The 14,953-nt window shown below is 39.6% G+C and overlaps 1 protein-coding gene across 2 annotated transcripts in view; it reads right to left on the reverse strand.

Moving 5' to 3' along the window:
- Positions 1-14,953, reverse strand: part of CENPU (centromere protein U) — a 39,138-nt gene that overhangs the window by 17,296 nt on the left and 6,889 nt on the right. For both annotated transcript variants that reach the window (XR_002914736.2, XM_024246105.2), the window contains exons 4-7: positions 12,481-12,586; positions 4,630-4,690; positions 3,886-4,122; positions 441-510 (exon numbers count right to left, since the gene is read on the reverse strand). Coding sequence is in view for 1 of the 2 variants with exons in the window: in XM_024246105.2 (XP_024101873.2) it covers positions 441-510; positions 3,886-4,122; positions 4,630-4,690; positions 12,481-12,586 (474 nt within the window). In the remaining variant the exon portion in view is untranslated. The remainder of the gene's footprint in view (positions 1-440; positions 511-3,885; positions 4,123-4,629; positions 4,691-12,480; positions 12,587-14,953) is intronic.

The following is a 14,953-nucleotide window of genomic DNA, read 5'->3' on the forward strand; positions in this document are numbered from 1 at the left end:
TTGTACTGTATGTACATTTTACATTCAAAGAAAAAACTGTAAACACACACTGAACTCCAGTTAATCATGTGCATACTTAAGTATTCCAGAGGAAGTACTGATGTCTACATTGTTTTAAAATGCCTTAAAAACTGGATTAATGGATTAATACTTGCTTTACTACCTATCTAATAAAGTAAATAATAAAATGTTAACTGTAAAATCTAAGTAGTGGGTATATGAATATATACTATAAATTTTTTTTCACCTTAGTTGTATGTTGAAAATTTTCATGACAAAACGTTAGAAAAAAATGTTACTCCAAAGTCACATATTCCTAATTTTTAAAAGGGGCAATTTTATGTACTTACAATTTACTACTATAACAAATTAAGAATAGGGTCTTATTTTTCTCATAAAATTCCTGAATGAGTGACAAAGTATAAAACATCATTCTCTACCTGAGCCTACGGCTTTACTTCTTGATTTCTTCCTTTTGTCATGAGATATCTTCCCTTTTTTCTGAGTTTTCTACAAAAAAAAAAAAAAAAAGCATTAAGTTTTTCTAAGAAAAGTTTTCTTTCTCTTAAAACATAAGGATTAAGACTGTCACCAAACTGTCATTCAATATTTTAGCTAGGCACAGTGGCTCATGCCTGTAATCCCAGCACTTTGGGAGGCTGAGGCGGGCAGATCACTTGAGGTCAGGAGTTCCAGACCGGCCTGGCCAACATGGTGAAACCCCATCTGTACTAAAAATACAAAAATTGGCAGGGTGTGGCGGCGCATGCCTATAGTCCCAGCTACCGGGGAGGCTGAGGCAGGAGAACTGCTTGAACCTGGGGGGAGTCAGAGGTTGCAGTGAGCTGAGATTGCACCACTGCACTCCAGCCTGCGCAACAAGCGAGACTCCATCTCAAGAAGAAAAAAAACTTTAGCTACAATTCTCATTTAGTTCTAAAACAGATTAGTTATATAAATTATCTACATTAATATAAGGAAGCATTGCAAACAAAACTATCACAAAATAAGAGAAAATAAAACTTTCAGTTGACTTTTAACAATTGTTGCCTTGATGGAAAAGTTGAACTTTTATTACTTAAGATAACATGTGGAATCAGCTCAAATTTCTGTTCCAGCTATGGTGAAGTAACAGCTTCCAAACTAGCTCTCTTGCCATAAACAACCATAAAATGGGGGAACAGGGGTGGCAATTTTATTCAGGCACTGGACAATAGGCAACACAAGACTGAGTTCCTGGAGAAAGGGGAAACTTGGAAGGTGAACCCCATGACTACTACCCCCACTCCACACACATACAATTTCTAGATGGGGTATAGTGAGCTGAAGTCTAAGCAGGGCATGACAATCCTACCCAGCAGAGAGGCACTTGAAATAAGCTGCTCAGGAGAGCACAGGTGCCTGTGGGGGGTGTCCTAAGAGTCCTTGTCTGAGTACTGCCCATGTGCCAGGTAAGACCACATAAAGCCTACCAGAAAGTGCTATCATGGGGATAACAACATAATCGATAACAAAGGACAAGCCGCATTGGGGGCACAGGACAAGGTAAATGTACATGGGAAAGAGACAACTCACGGCTCATCAGAAACCATGGAGACCAGAAGACAACAGAATGGTATAAAGAGCTGGGGAATAAATCTGTCAACTCAGAATTCCACAGCCAGTGAAATATCCTTCAAAAACAGAGTTGAAATAAAAACACTTCCAGAGAAACAAAATCTGAGAGAATTTGTCACCAGCAGACCTGCCATGAAAGAAATGCTAGAAGATATTCTGTAGGCTGATGGAAAAAGATAACAAATGGAAACTAGTATCTACAGGCAGGCAATCAATGAACTGGAGAGAGGAACAGGTCAAAGACTATAGAGCTGCTGTTTCTCATACTTTTCTTAAAAAAACAACTCTTTCAAGCAGAAATGACAATACTGTAAGGTTAGATTTGTAACACAGAAGTAAAACATATGACAAAACAGCACAGAGGATGGGGATGGATAAATAGAATTATACATAATATTGTTATGTAATTACATTTATGTAATGGAAGGTAGTTAATTGTTAAGTAGAATGTATGAAGTGATAACACACTGATTCTAAATAGACTTTGCTAATTTAAGGATGTATATTTTTAACCCAGGAGCAACCACTGAAAAAAATGTAAAAAGGTATAGCTAAGAAGCCAATAGAGAAAATAAAATGGAATACAAAAACAACATTCAACTAATCCAAAATGAGTTCTAAGAGAGACAGAAAATAGGAGCAAATGGAAAACACAGTATGGTAGATGTGAACCTCACCATATTTAAAATTACATCAAAAGTCAATGGACTTTTAGCAGAAGTTAAAAAAATACCTCCTCTGTGTAACTGATAGATCAAGCAGACCACGCCCCATCACCAAAAACAAAACAGTAAGGAGACAAAATCTCTGAACTACACTATCAATCAACTTGACCTCAACTGACATTTACAGAACACAAGTGCACATGGGATGTTCACCAAGACAGACCAACAACAGAGATCATAGCTTGCTTCAATTTGTGTAAAGACAGGAAATAAAAATAAGAAAATATATTCATATTTGTTTACATGTACAAAAGGAAACTTGAAGGATATATAAGAAACTATAAGGTTACCTGTGTGTATGTTTAGCAGGTGGAAAGACGAAGAAGACAGGGTGGCAGGGACAACTTATTATACTTCAAAAAGTTTTCAAACATGAGCACAAATTATTTATTCAATTAAGCCCAAATGAATTAATCACATATTAAGAACTTGACCAAAAGATATTATATGTCAAGAATTTTAGAACCAATAAGACCCAGAATTCTTTGTTTTTTGAGACGGAGTCTCACTCTGTTTCCCAGTACAGTGGCACTGTCTCAGCTCACTCCAACCTCCGCTTCCCAGGTTCAAGTTGATTGTCCTGCTACAACCTTCTGAGTAGCTGGGATTACAGGCATGCGCCACCACATCCAGCTAATTTTTGTATTTTTAGTAGAGATGGGGTTTTGCCATGTTGGCCAGGCTGGTCTCGAACTCCTGACCTCAGGTGATCTGCCTGCCTTGGCCTCCCAAAGTGGTAGGATTACAGGCATGTGCCACCGTGCCCGCCTAAGACCCAGAATTCTTACCAGCAGTTTTTTTCTAAGGAAATGATCTAAGGAATGCACAAATATTTAGCTACAACAAAATTCATCAAAGCACTTATAATTTTTTAAATAGCAATTCTTCATTAGTAAGAGATTAACTATGGCATATCCATGAATGGAATGTTATGCATTGTTGAATACTTAATAACAAGTACATGATCTCACTTAGGGTAATTAAAGCTCACTGAAAGGACTGAACAGCATAGACCAAAAAACATGGTGGTTATTTTGGGTTATGGAATTATAGGTGATTTTATCTTCTTTTCCATACCTTCTAGTTTTTGTTTTTTTTTAAGACGGAGTCTTGCTCTGTCACCCAGGCTGGAGTGCAATGGCACAGTCTCAGCTCACCGTAACCTCCACCTCCCAGGCTCAAGCAATTCTCCTGCCTCAGCCTCCTGAGTAGCTGGGATTACAGGCATGCGCCGCTCCATCCAGCTAATTTTTGTACTTTTAGTAGAGACGGGGTTTCACCATATTGCCCAGGCTGGTCTTGAACTTCTGACCTCAGGTGATCCCCCCTGCCTCAGTCTCCCAGAGTGCTGGGATTACAGGCGTGAGCCACTGCACCCGGCCATACCATCTAGATTTTCTAAAACAACATTTTTATTACATTAAGGAAAATACAAAATTTATCTTTGAAAAGATCTGAAGGAAAGAGAAAATGCTTCATTTTCTTCCCCAGAATTTTTCAATAAACTTTTTTTGCTCTCCTAGGGGATGGCAGACATTCTTACCGATTGACTTTCTATTGCCAAGTTCTCTTTTTCAACAGGGGGCTGGGCACTAAGGGGTCCTGTCTTTTTAGAAGTGACCGACTCAGCTGGTTTCTCTGAAAGTTCTGAAGATGCTGTAGTTCGAATAACCTCATGACGTTGTGTACTTATTTTCTCTGCTGATTTAACTTTTCTCCTTGTATCACTTTCTTCAGTGCTTTCAGAGTTATCACTAATGGGCCTGAGCTTTCTTCCTGGCTGTATGAAAGAAAAAAACAGCAATACTTATTTAGAAAATAGAAATGCTTATAATTCTTACTGTAACAGTGGAAAACCATATATATAGTCCACATTTCTCACTTCTAAACTTCAAAATTGAACATAATAGGAAGACAGCAACTTAATTAGTGGATAGGACAGGAAACCTAAATCAAAGGTTACAATAAACACTCCCAACAATTCACTCTGCCTTTTAAAATCACAACCTAACGACAGTAAAAGAATGCTATGAAAATTGACAAAGTACATAGAGATGTGAGACCTCTTTAATGAAAAACACTTCAGATACAAAAATATTTTGCTTTTTACTATAAAAGTATATTCTAAAAATAGAACTTTATGAAAAATGTTGCTACGGAATGTTTTCTCTATTTGCATCCAATCTAAAGAGGAAATGAAATATTTTACAGAACATTTTCTGTATTTGCATCCAATCAATCAAACTATATTACAAATTTAAGTAGAAGAGTGAATACTCCTACATACCTTTTTTGCACTAATTTTTACAGATTCGATTTCACTTGCTTCATTTCCGAAAGTGTCTGAACTGTAAAAAGTATAAGCCATCAATATCTTGTACACATTCCATTTATATTCACGTCTTCTCTAACTTGCTCATCCAACATGAAAACAGACTCAATTTAATGAGGAAATATCCTATTTGTCACATACAAGCCTGCCACTTTCCCAAGTTTACTGCTGCCTCCCACATCTTCCCATAGCCAGGCCACAAGTTTATCCCAGGCAAGCAAGTAACCTGTTCCACCACTGCAGCACCTGTGGTGATTTCTGAGAACTGCACTTTTCTCCAAGTTACCAGTCCCAGGAATATGGGCCATCATTCGTACTAAAAGCTAATCCACTAGGCCCATCCTTAGGTGATAGAAAAGGGAACACCTTCTTTTATCCTTTAAAAAGGAAAAAAATAGCCCTAACTTCTGATGGGAGATGCAAACTCATCTTTTCATTCTGTTCAATACAACAAATGTATTTAACACCAATTTCAAAATGCAAAGTACAGTGAATAAAATTACTTTAAAATTGAGAGGCTTTCCTTCAAAGGGTTCACTGTCTAGTGGGAAGGCCAAAGATAGTACAGAGTGATGACCTGGCAAGCATCTGACAGAGAAGATGATGTGGAGACACGGCTGGGGTATTAGGAAAAGCATCACAGTTATGACACTTGGTGCTGACTGGTAAAAAACCTTTTTCGGGAAAACAAGTGTGGAGAAGGACATTTAAAGCAGATGGAAAAGTTAATGTAAAAGCATGGTGGTGTAAAACAGCCCGGCATGTTCAAGAAACATGCAACAGAGCACAGATAGAACGTATTTTCTAAGAGAAGATAACGAACGCTAGGGAAAAGTCAAAGGCTATGACTAACGGGCTGCAGGGCACCCACATAGGCATGCTGCATGGATCTCCTATGGTCAGCGCCAGCCTCCAGCTGCAGCGCCTTCTGCACCCACTGCAGCACCTTCTGGATCCACTGCAGCAGCTGGGCAGAGGCCACAGCTGTGGGCAGTCTCTAGCTAACAAGTAAGCACAGCAAGGGTCTAGGGCCTCAACGTTTCTGCCCAATACAGGCCAGGCCTCCTTTCAACAGCCCTCATTCCTCCAGAGCTCCGCAGTGGGTTGTTCAGAACCGTAGGCACTGCAGTGCAGTCTGAGGCCATCTCTGCCCAATCCTGCTTCTTCCAACTTTACCCTTCACAGATATCACTAATAAACCCCTTCCATTCCTAACTGCCTCAGTGTCTACTCACCCAAGGATCCAAACTGGCACAGGGGCCCTCTATGCCACGCATATAGGCAAAGGAGAACCCTAACAGGAGGTGGACATAGGAGTGAGGTGAGACTGGGGTTTCAAAAGATCACTCTGGAAGGTGTATGGGAGAGTAGGCCAGAGAGAGCTGGCACAAGAGACAAGGAGACCAGACAGGAAACTACCGCAGGAATGCTGGTAAGAGTGAAGTCCCCAAACCACGGCAGCCACAGGGAGGTGGCAGGGGTGTGGAGAGGAAAAACGGATTTTCAAGGCAGTCACAGGCCAGAAAAATAGGACTGGCCAGACAGAACATACCAGGACCGATTCCCAGACTGCTGGATTGGAGGGGACTGGGTGAATGGCAAGACTATTAACCTAGAGAATACCTAAGAAGTTCACTGACACTAGATGAGAAGGAAAAGGATGGAGCTCACTTTTGCCTTTGTTGAGTGAGGTGCCCGTGGGCATCTAGAGAAATATGGCCAATGTGCAAGACATCTTGGAACTCAGGAGAGGGTCTGGACAAGAAACAAACTTGAGAAACGGTGGCACACAGGTAGTTAAAACCATGAGCATGAACTGGGGTTGGATGGAGAAGAGAGGGCCAGAGAAGAGAGGGCTGAGAGCAGAATCACCTACACATAAAGAAAAAAACAGGAGAGAAAACAGCCAGGAGCAAGATGGCTGAACAGAGGGCTCCACTGATTGTCCCCTGCAGGAACACCAAGTTTAACAACTATCTACACAAAGGGAGCACCTTCATAGGAAACAAAAGTCAGCTGAGTACTCACGGTGCCTGGTTTTGACTTCCTATTGCTGAAAGAGGCACTGAAGAGGGTAGGAAAGAGTCTACAATCGCTGATGCCACCCCTTCCCCATCTCCCAACAGTGGCTGCGTGGCACAGAGAATCTATGCTCTTGGGAGGAGAGTGCAGTGATTTGGAAGCTTTGCTTTGAATTCAATGCTGTCCTGTAACAGTGGAAAGCAGAACCAGGCTAAACTAAACTGATGCCCACACACAGAGGGAGCATTTGGACTAGTCCTGGTGTGAGGGGAATCGCCCATCTTAGCAGTGGGAGCTTGAGCTCTGACGAGCCTTGCCACTATGGGCTAAAGTGCTCTGGGGCCCTAGGTGAGCCTGAGGGGCAGTCTAGGCCACAAGGACGGCAACTCCTAGTGCTGAGCTGGGCTTGGAGCCAGTGGACTGTGGGGGCATGCGACCTACTGGGACACCAACAGGTGTGGCTAAGGGTGTACTGGCATCACCCCTCCCCCAGGCCCAGGCAGCACAGCCCATGGCTCCAAAAGAGATCCCTTTCTTCTGCGAGAGGAGAGGAGAGGGAAGAGTGGAGAGGACTTTGTTCTCCATCTTGGATACGAGCTCAGCCACAGTAGCATAGGGCACCAGTCAGGGTCATGAGACCCCCTAATGCAGATTACATCACCTAAGTCCTTTCAAATATGTGGAAAGCCTTCCCAAAAATGATGGATCCAAACAAGCCCAGACTCCAATGACTACAATAAATACCTGACTCTTCAATGTCTAGACACTGATAAACATCCATAAGCATCAAGACCATCTAGTAAAACATGACCTCATCAAATGAACTAAATAAGGCACCAGGGACCAATCCTGGAGAAACAGGAGATGCATGACCTTCTAGACAGAGAATTCAAAATAGCTGTTTTGAGGAAACACAAAGAAATTCAAGATAACACAGAGAAGGAATTCAGAATTCTATCAGATAACTTTAACAAAGAATTGAAATAATTTTTAAAAATCAAGCAGAAATTCAGTAGTTGAAAAATGTAACGGATATACTAAAGAATACATCAGAGTCTCTTAATAGCAGAATCTATCAAGCAGAAGAAAGAATTAGTGAGCTTGAAGACAGGCTATTTGAAAATACAGTCAGAGGAGAGAAAAGAAAAAAGAAAAAACAATCGTGAAGCATGCCTACAGGGTCTAGAAAAAAGCTTCAAAAGGGCAAATCAAAGCGTTATTGGCCTTAAAGAAAGGTAGAGAAAAGGGGGTAGAAAGTTTATTCAAAAATGTAGTAACACAGAACTTCCTAAACCAGAGAAAGGTATCAATATCCAAGTACAAGAAGGTTATACAACCAACACCAAGCAGCTTTAACCCAAAGAAGACTCCCTCAAGGCATCTAATAATCAAACACCCAAAGGTCAAAGATAAAGAATCTAAACGCAGCAAGAGGAAAGAAACAAATAACTTGCAATGGAGCTCCAATATGTCTGGCAGCAGACTTTTCAGTGGACACCTTACAGGCCAGGAGAGAGTGGCATGACATATTTAAAGTGTTGAAGGAAAAAGACTTTTACCCTAGAAGAATATATCTGGTGAAAATACCCTTCAAACATGAAAAAGAAATAGCAACTTTCCAAAACAAAAGCTGAGAAATTTTATCAACTCCAGACCTGTCCAAAAAGAAATGCTAAAGGGAGTAATTCAAGCAGAAAGAAAAGGATATTAGTGAGCAGTATAAATCATCTGAAGGTATAAAACTGGTAATATGAAGTACATGGAAAAAGATAACACTGTAGCTGATGCATGTAAACTACTCTCATTGTAAGTAGAAAGACTAAAAGATGAACCAATCAAAACTAATAATAACTTTTCAAAACATAAACAGTACAATAAAAGTAAAAACAAAAAGTTAAAAAGTGGGGGAGCAAAGTAAAGGTGTAGTTTTTATTAGTTTTCTTTTTGCTTGTTTAAGCAAGCAGGGTTAAGTTGTTAACAGCATAAAATAATGGGTTATATGGCAGTACCTGCTAGACTCATGGTAACCTCAAATAAAAAATACAACAAATACATAAAAAGAGCAAGAAATCACACTGCCAGAGAAAATCACCTTTACTAAAAGGAAGACAGGAAGGAAGAAAAGGAAGAGAGGGCCACAAAACAATCAGAAAACAAATAGTAAAATGGCATGAGTAAGTCCCTGCTTAGCAATAACATTGAATGTAAATGGACTAAATTCTCCAATCAAAAGACATAGAGTGGCTGATTAAAAAAAAAAAAAATACCCAATGATTTGGTGCCTACAAGAAACACATTTCATCTATAAAGATACACACAGACTGAAAATAAAAGTATGGAAAAAGATATTCCATGTCAATGGAAACCAAAAAAAGAGCAGAGTAGCTATACTTATTTCAGACAAACTAGATTTTAAGACAGAAACTGTAAGAAGAGACAAAGAAGGTCACTACATAATGACAAAGGGGTCAGTTCAGCAAGAGGATATAACAATTTTAAATATACATGCACCCAACACTGGAACACCCAGATAGATGAAGCTAATATTAGAGCTAAAGGGAGAGACAGATCCCAATACATTAGCTGGCGACTTCAACACCCCACTTTCAGCACTGGAGAGATCTTCCAGACAGAATATCAATAAAGAAACAGCAGACTTAATCTGCACTGTAGACCAAATGGACCTAACAGATATTTACAGAACATTTCATCCAACAGCTGCAGAATACGCATTCTTTTCCTCAGCACATGGATCATTCTCAAGTACAGACCATGTGATAGGTCACAAAACAAGTCTTAAAACATTTTTTAAAAACCAAAATATCAAGTATCTTCTCTGTGGAATAAAACTAGAAATCAATAACAGGAGGAATTTTGGAAGTTATATAAACACAGAGAGACAAAACAACACGTTAATGAAGGAGCAGTGGTTCAATTAGGAGATTAAAGCAGCTGAAAACTTTCTTGAGACAAATGATAATGGAAACACAACATACCAAAACCTATGGGATACCACAAAAGAGTACTAAGAGGGAAGTTTACAGCTATAAGCGCCTACATCAAAAAAGAAAAACTTTAAATAAATAACCTAATGATGCATCTTGAAGAACTAGGAAAGCAAGAACAAACCAAATCCAAAACTAACAGAATAAAGATCAGCTTTTATAAATAAATGTATAAATTTACCTCAACCCAATAAAGATAGTAACTTTGCTTTTAACAAGTAGCTCTTAAAAGTCATTATTAAAAAATAATGAGAAAAGCTGCATTTATATATAGAAAAGATCAAGGATTTTAATGTAAAATAAATCATACAAGTTCTAAAAGAAAACACGAAGGGAGATGTCTTCCTAACTATGACTCAAAATCCCTAAATGCTAAGAGTGATAAATATATCACTGCATCTAAATAAAACTAAACATTTTCTATGTTGGAAAAAAAAAAAAAAAAACCACCACCATTAGGTGTTTTGTCAAAAGAGAGATGAACCAGTAAAAAAAAACCAAAAAAAACAAAAAAAAACAAAACTGTAACATAGGACTAATCTCACTAATGTTTAAACGAAGTCATGAAGAAAATGACCAACATCAACTAGAAAACAGGAAAAAGGATATAAACAGTTTGCAGAAAGAGAAATTCAAGAGCTTTTAAATGATTGCTGCTCAATCATTCCTAAGAATACAAATTAGAACTAGGCTGGGATAGCATTTTTGACCTATCACATTGGCAAAAATCCAAGTTCGATCTCACTTAGGTGGCAATGTGGCAATAACTATAAAAATGACAAACACACATTTCATTTGCCTCAGAATTTAACTTTTATGACTATATGCTATAGATACACAGGCCCAAGTGTGAAATGGCACTCCCAGTGGCACTGGGAGTGACAGCACAGACTGTAAACAGCCTGACTGCCCATCCATACAGGACTGGATAATCACACTAAGCAACACCCATGCTGTGGAAAGGGTAGAAGAATGAGAAAGCTCCATGTGTATTGATACGTAAAGATCTAAGATGTAGTAAGTGAAAAAAGCTAGGTAGCAACCTATGCTGCCTTTTGTACACAAAAAAGGGTTAAAATGTGTATTCATATTTACTTCTATATGCACCAAGAAATTCTGGAAGGACATATGAGAAATTAATAATAAGGGAGAGGGAAGAAGCGGGTTCTAGGAGCTAGGTGGATAGTAGACATGATGTGAAGACTTACTATACACCTTTTTATATTTTTAAACCATGTGAATGTGTTACCTACTCAAAATATTCCTGTTGAAAAATTACATTCACCACTGTTTAAAGTAGAGTGCATGTTTTCCAAGTGTATGACTTTTATTGATTTTCAGTAACATATAAAACTGGAGTCAGCCAGGCACGGTGGCTAACGCCTGTAATCCTAGCACTTTGGGAGACCAAGGCAGGCAGATCACGAGGTCAAGAGATTGAGACCATCTTGGCCAACATGGTGAAACTCCATCTCTACTAAAAAATACAAAAATTAGCTGGGCATGGTGGCACGTGCCTGTAGTCCAAGCTACTCGGGAGGGTGAGGCAGGAGAATTGCTTGAACCTGGGAGGCAGAGGTTGCAGTGAGCCAAGATTGCGCCACTGCACTCCAGCCTGGTAACAGAGCGAGACTCCAACAAAAAAATAAAATAAAATAAGCTGGAGTCTCCAAAATAACCAAGTACTATAAAACTTCCCTAGTGTAGACAATCTCAAAATGACTTCTCAGATTTCTGCTCAGCTGGGATATTTGTTTTAAAACTGCAGTTTTGGCCGGGTGCAGTGGCTCACACCTGTAATCCCAGCACTTTGGGAGGCCAAGGTGGGCAGATCACGAGGTCAGGAGATCGAGACCAGCCTGGGTAACATGGTGAAACCCCGTCTCTACTAAAAATACCAAAAAAAATTAGCCGGGCGTGGTGGCGGGTGCCTGTAGTCCCGGCTACTCGGGAGGCTGAGGCAGGAGAATGGTGTGAACCCGGGAGGTGGAGCTTCCAGTGAGCCCAGATTGTGCCACTGCACTCTGGCGTGGGCAACAGAGCAAGACTCCATCTCAAAAAAACAAACAAACAAACAAAAAAACACTGCACTTTTGATACTTGCTAAATACATTTAGTAACTAGAACTGACCTATTATCCAAGAGAGGTCCCTAAGTCAAAGAGCTGCTCTAGATAATAATTTAAAATGAGTACTACAGTTATTGAAGAGTTCTGCATTATATAACTTGCTCCCAAGTTTTCTCTATGAAATCATTTTTATAGAGATTTTCTGGACCTATAGCTTCATATAAATCTGAAAGACTCAAACCAATGCACTTCAGGGACAATGCATCTGAAACAGGCTTTTTATTGCTTTGTAATTATCACCTACCATATACAAGGAAACATCTCATTTGTGATAATTAGAGACTTTGTAAATGAAAGAGACCTCCCAAAAATCACCTAAAATTCTATGCTCGTAAAATCTTTCCCTCCTTTCTTATTGGCTTGTAAAATCTTTCCCTCCTTTCTTATTTGACTCAAAGCTAAACTATCTTCCCAGGCATGATTTCTAGGATAATCAGGTGTGAATTCTGTCAGTTATCACAGCTATTATAATTATCATAAGTAATTGTCAATTATTAATAAAGTTTTTATGCCTCAGCTCTCTTGAGAAAAAGCATAACAAGTTGGCTCAAAGGATCTTAAAACGCTTTTGTTTTATTAGCTTCTATCTTAAAGAGTTTCTCAGAAATCCCATTAACCATGAATAAACAATTGCTTGAAATGCACCAGTACCTTCTTTTTGCTTCTTTTCCTGGAGGAGTTGAAGGGATAGACAGTCCACAATGTTTGGAGAATTCTTCTTCATCAGCATATATAGCTGTGCTATGTAAAGGAGGATCTTTCAAAAGACAAAAAAGAAGCACAACTTTAAAAGTCTGGCTATTTGGGCAGTACTAAAGTTTATTCCCTTACAATGGAGTACAAAACAATCTTTGTTCAACTAACAAAATCAAAATCAATTACACAGGCCACTTCCCAAATGTTTTTGATCTCACACCTCAACAATAAAAATTTTAAACCCTATCACCAATAAATACATGAATATTTATGAATAATAAACCTTTATTACTGCAATAATAAACCTTTATTACTGCACTTATATGGAATTATTTTTGGTTTTTGAAACAGGGCCTCACTCTGTCACCCAGGCTGGAGTGCAGTAGTGTGATCTCAGCTCACTGCAGCCTGGAGCACCTGAGCTCAAGCGATCCTCCTGCCTTAGCCTCCCAAATAGCTGGGACTACAGGCACACGCCACCATCCTCAGGTAATTTTTTAATTATTTGTAGAGACAGGGTCTCACTATGTTGCCCAGGTTGGGGAAATTTTAATGAAATAAAAATATAAATCGGAAGTCTAACATTTTCTTTCCTCATCCCTGTCAGGCGTCATACACTCTGCATGACAGACCACTGCATTAAACTATTAACTATACAGGCCTAGAGAGGTCACCTCATAAAGTACCCTGCATATAGTGGGCACTCAGTATTTTTGAATGAAAAGCACTTTGGGGAGATTCCAGGCCTCCCTTACTTCCTCTCTGCTTTACTCTGGGATGCCAGAGCCTTTAGATAGCATAAAAAAGATACCTTGAATGAGGAAGAAGATAAAAGAGAGGAGAGCAAATGAACTTGGTGGAAAGGCATAGAAAGGAGATGCTAAGACGAGAAAGATGCTCCTAGCGGGTGCTCACAAAAGAGGAGTAACAGGAGAGACCCAGGACTTATCGCAAGGGTAGAGAGCTTGGAGAAGAAGAGGTGGCCAGTGGTGACAGAGCTGAACTGCTGTAAGGGGGCCTGGTGAGAGCCAAGCAACCATTTCTTCATGCTCAGAGTTTAGCATGACAGTGCAAACTTCGACATTTTTTAAACTAAACAGCTGCTTAAATAATGAACATATCAACTGCACAATTTTTAAGTTAGTAGTATACTTCGTATTGCCCTCAACAAGGCAAAGGGATTTATTTACTCTATTGCTGTGAATAACAAGGGGGAAAAAGAAATAGAACAATCTCAAACGTCCACAGATAACCACTCATATAAACTGGATTCTTACAACTTCACAATAAAAAGACAAATAATCCAATTTAAAAACGAGCAAAGGGTGAACAGAAACTTCTTCAAAGAATATACAAATGGCCAATAATCATATATAAGAAGGTCAAAGGGAAAAAAAAAGCATATGGTCAGCCATAAGCACACTGAAAACGTGCTGAACACCATTAGTAATTAGGGAAATACAAATCAAAACCACAACGAGATAGTACTTCACATCCTAAGCTTAGGTTAGCTATTATTTAACAAACAAAAACAAACACCCAGAAAATAACAAGTGTAGGCAAGGATGTGGAGAAACTGAAACCCTTGGGCACTGCTGGTGGGAACACAGGCACTGTGGAAATGGTGATTCCTGAAAATATAAAATATATATGATCCAGCAATTCCATTTCTGGGTAAATACCCAAAAGAGGAGAAAGCAGGGACTCAAACAGATGTTGATACACTCACGTTAGTATTAATAGCAGCATTATACACAGTCAAAAAGCAGAAGTAACCCAAGGGTCCATTAACAGATGAATAGATAAATAAAATGTGGTACATACAGACTGTTCTTCAGCTTAAAAAGGAAATTCTGGCTGGGCGCAGTGGCTCACGTCTGTAATCCCAGCACTTTGGGAGGCCGAGGCAGGTGGACCACCTGAGGTCAGGAGTTCAACACCAGCCTGGCCAATATGGCAAAGCCCCATCTCTGAAAAATATAAAAATTAGCCAGGCGTGGTGCTGGTGGTGGCCCTGGGGGGTGAGGGGGCGCCTGGAATCCCAGCCACTCCGGAGGCTGAGGCAGGGAGAATTGCTTGAACCTGGGAGGTGGAGGTTGCAGTGAGCCGAGATCACACCACTGCACTTCAGCCTAGGTGACAGAGGAAGACTTCGTCTCCAAAAAAAAAAAAATTCTGACTCAGGCTACAACACAGATAAACCTCGAAGACATTATGCTAAATGAAATAAGCCAATTACCAAAGAACCAACTATTCTATGTTTCCTTTTACATCAGATTCCTAGAAAACAGAATGCTGGTTGCCAGGAGTTGAGGGGAGGGGAGAACGGGAAGTTGTTTAATAGGTAGAGTGTTTCAGTTAGGAAAGATGAAAAAGTTCTGGAGATGGATGGTGATGATGGTTGCACAACAACGTGAATGTATTTATC

This window comes from Pongo abelii, chromosome 3, assembly GCF_028885655.2.
Source record: "Pongo abelii isolate AG06213 chromosome 3, NHGRI_mPonAbe1-v2.0_pri, whole genome shotgun sequence".
NCBI lineage: Eukaryota > Metazoa > Chordata > Mammalia > Primates > Hominidae > Pongo > Pongo abelii.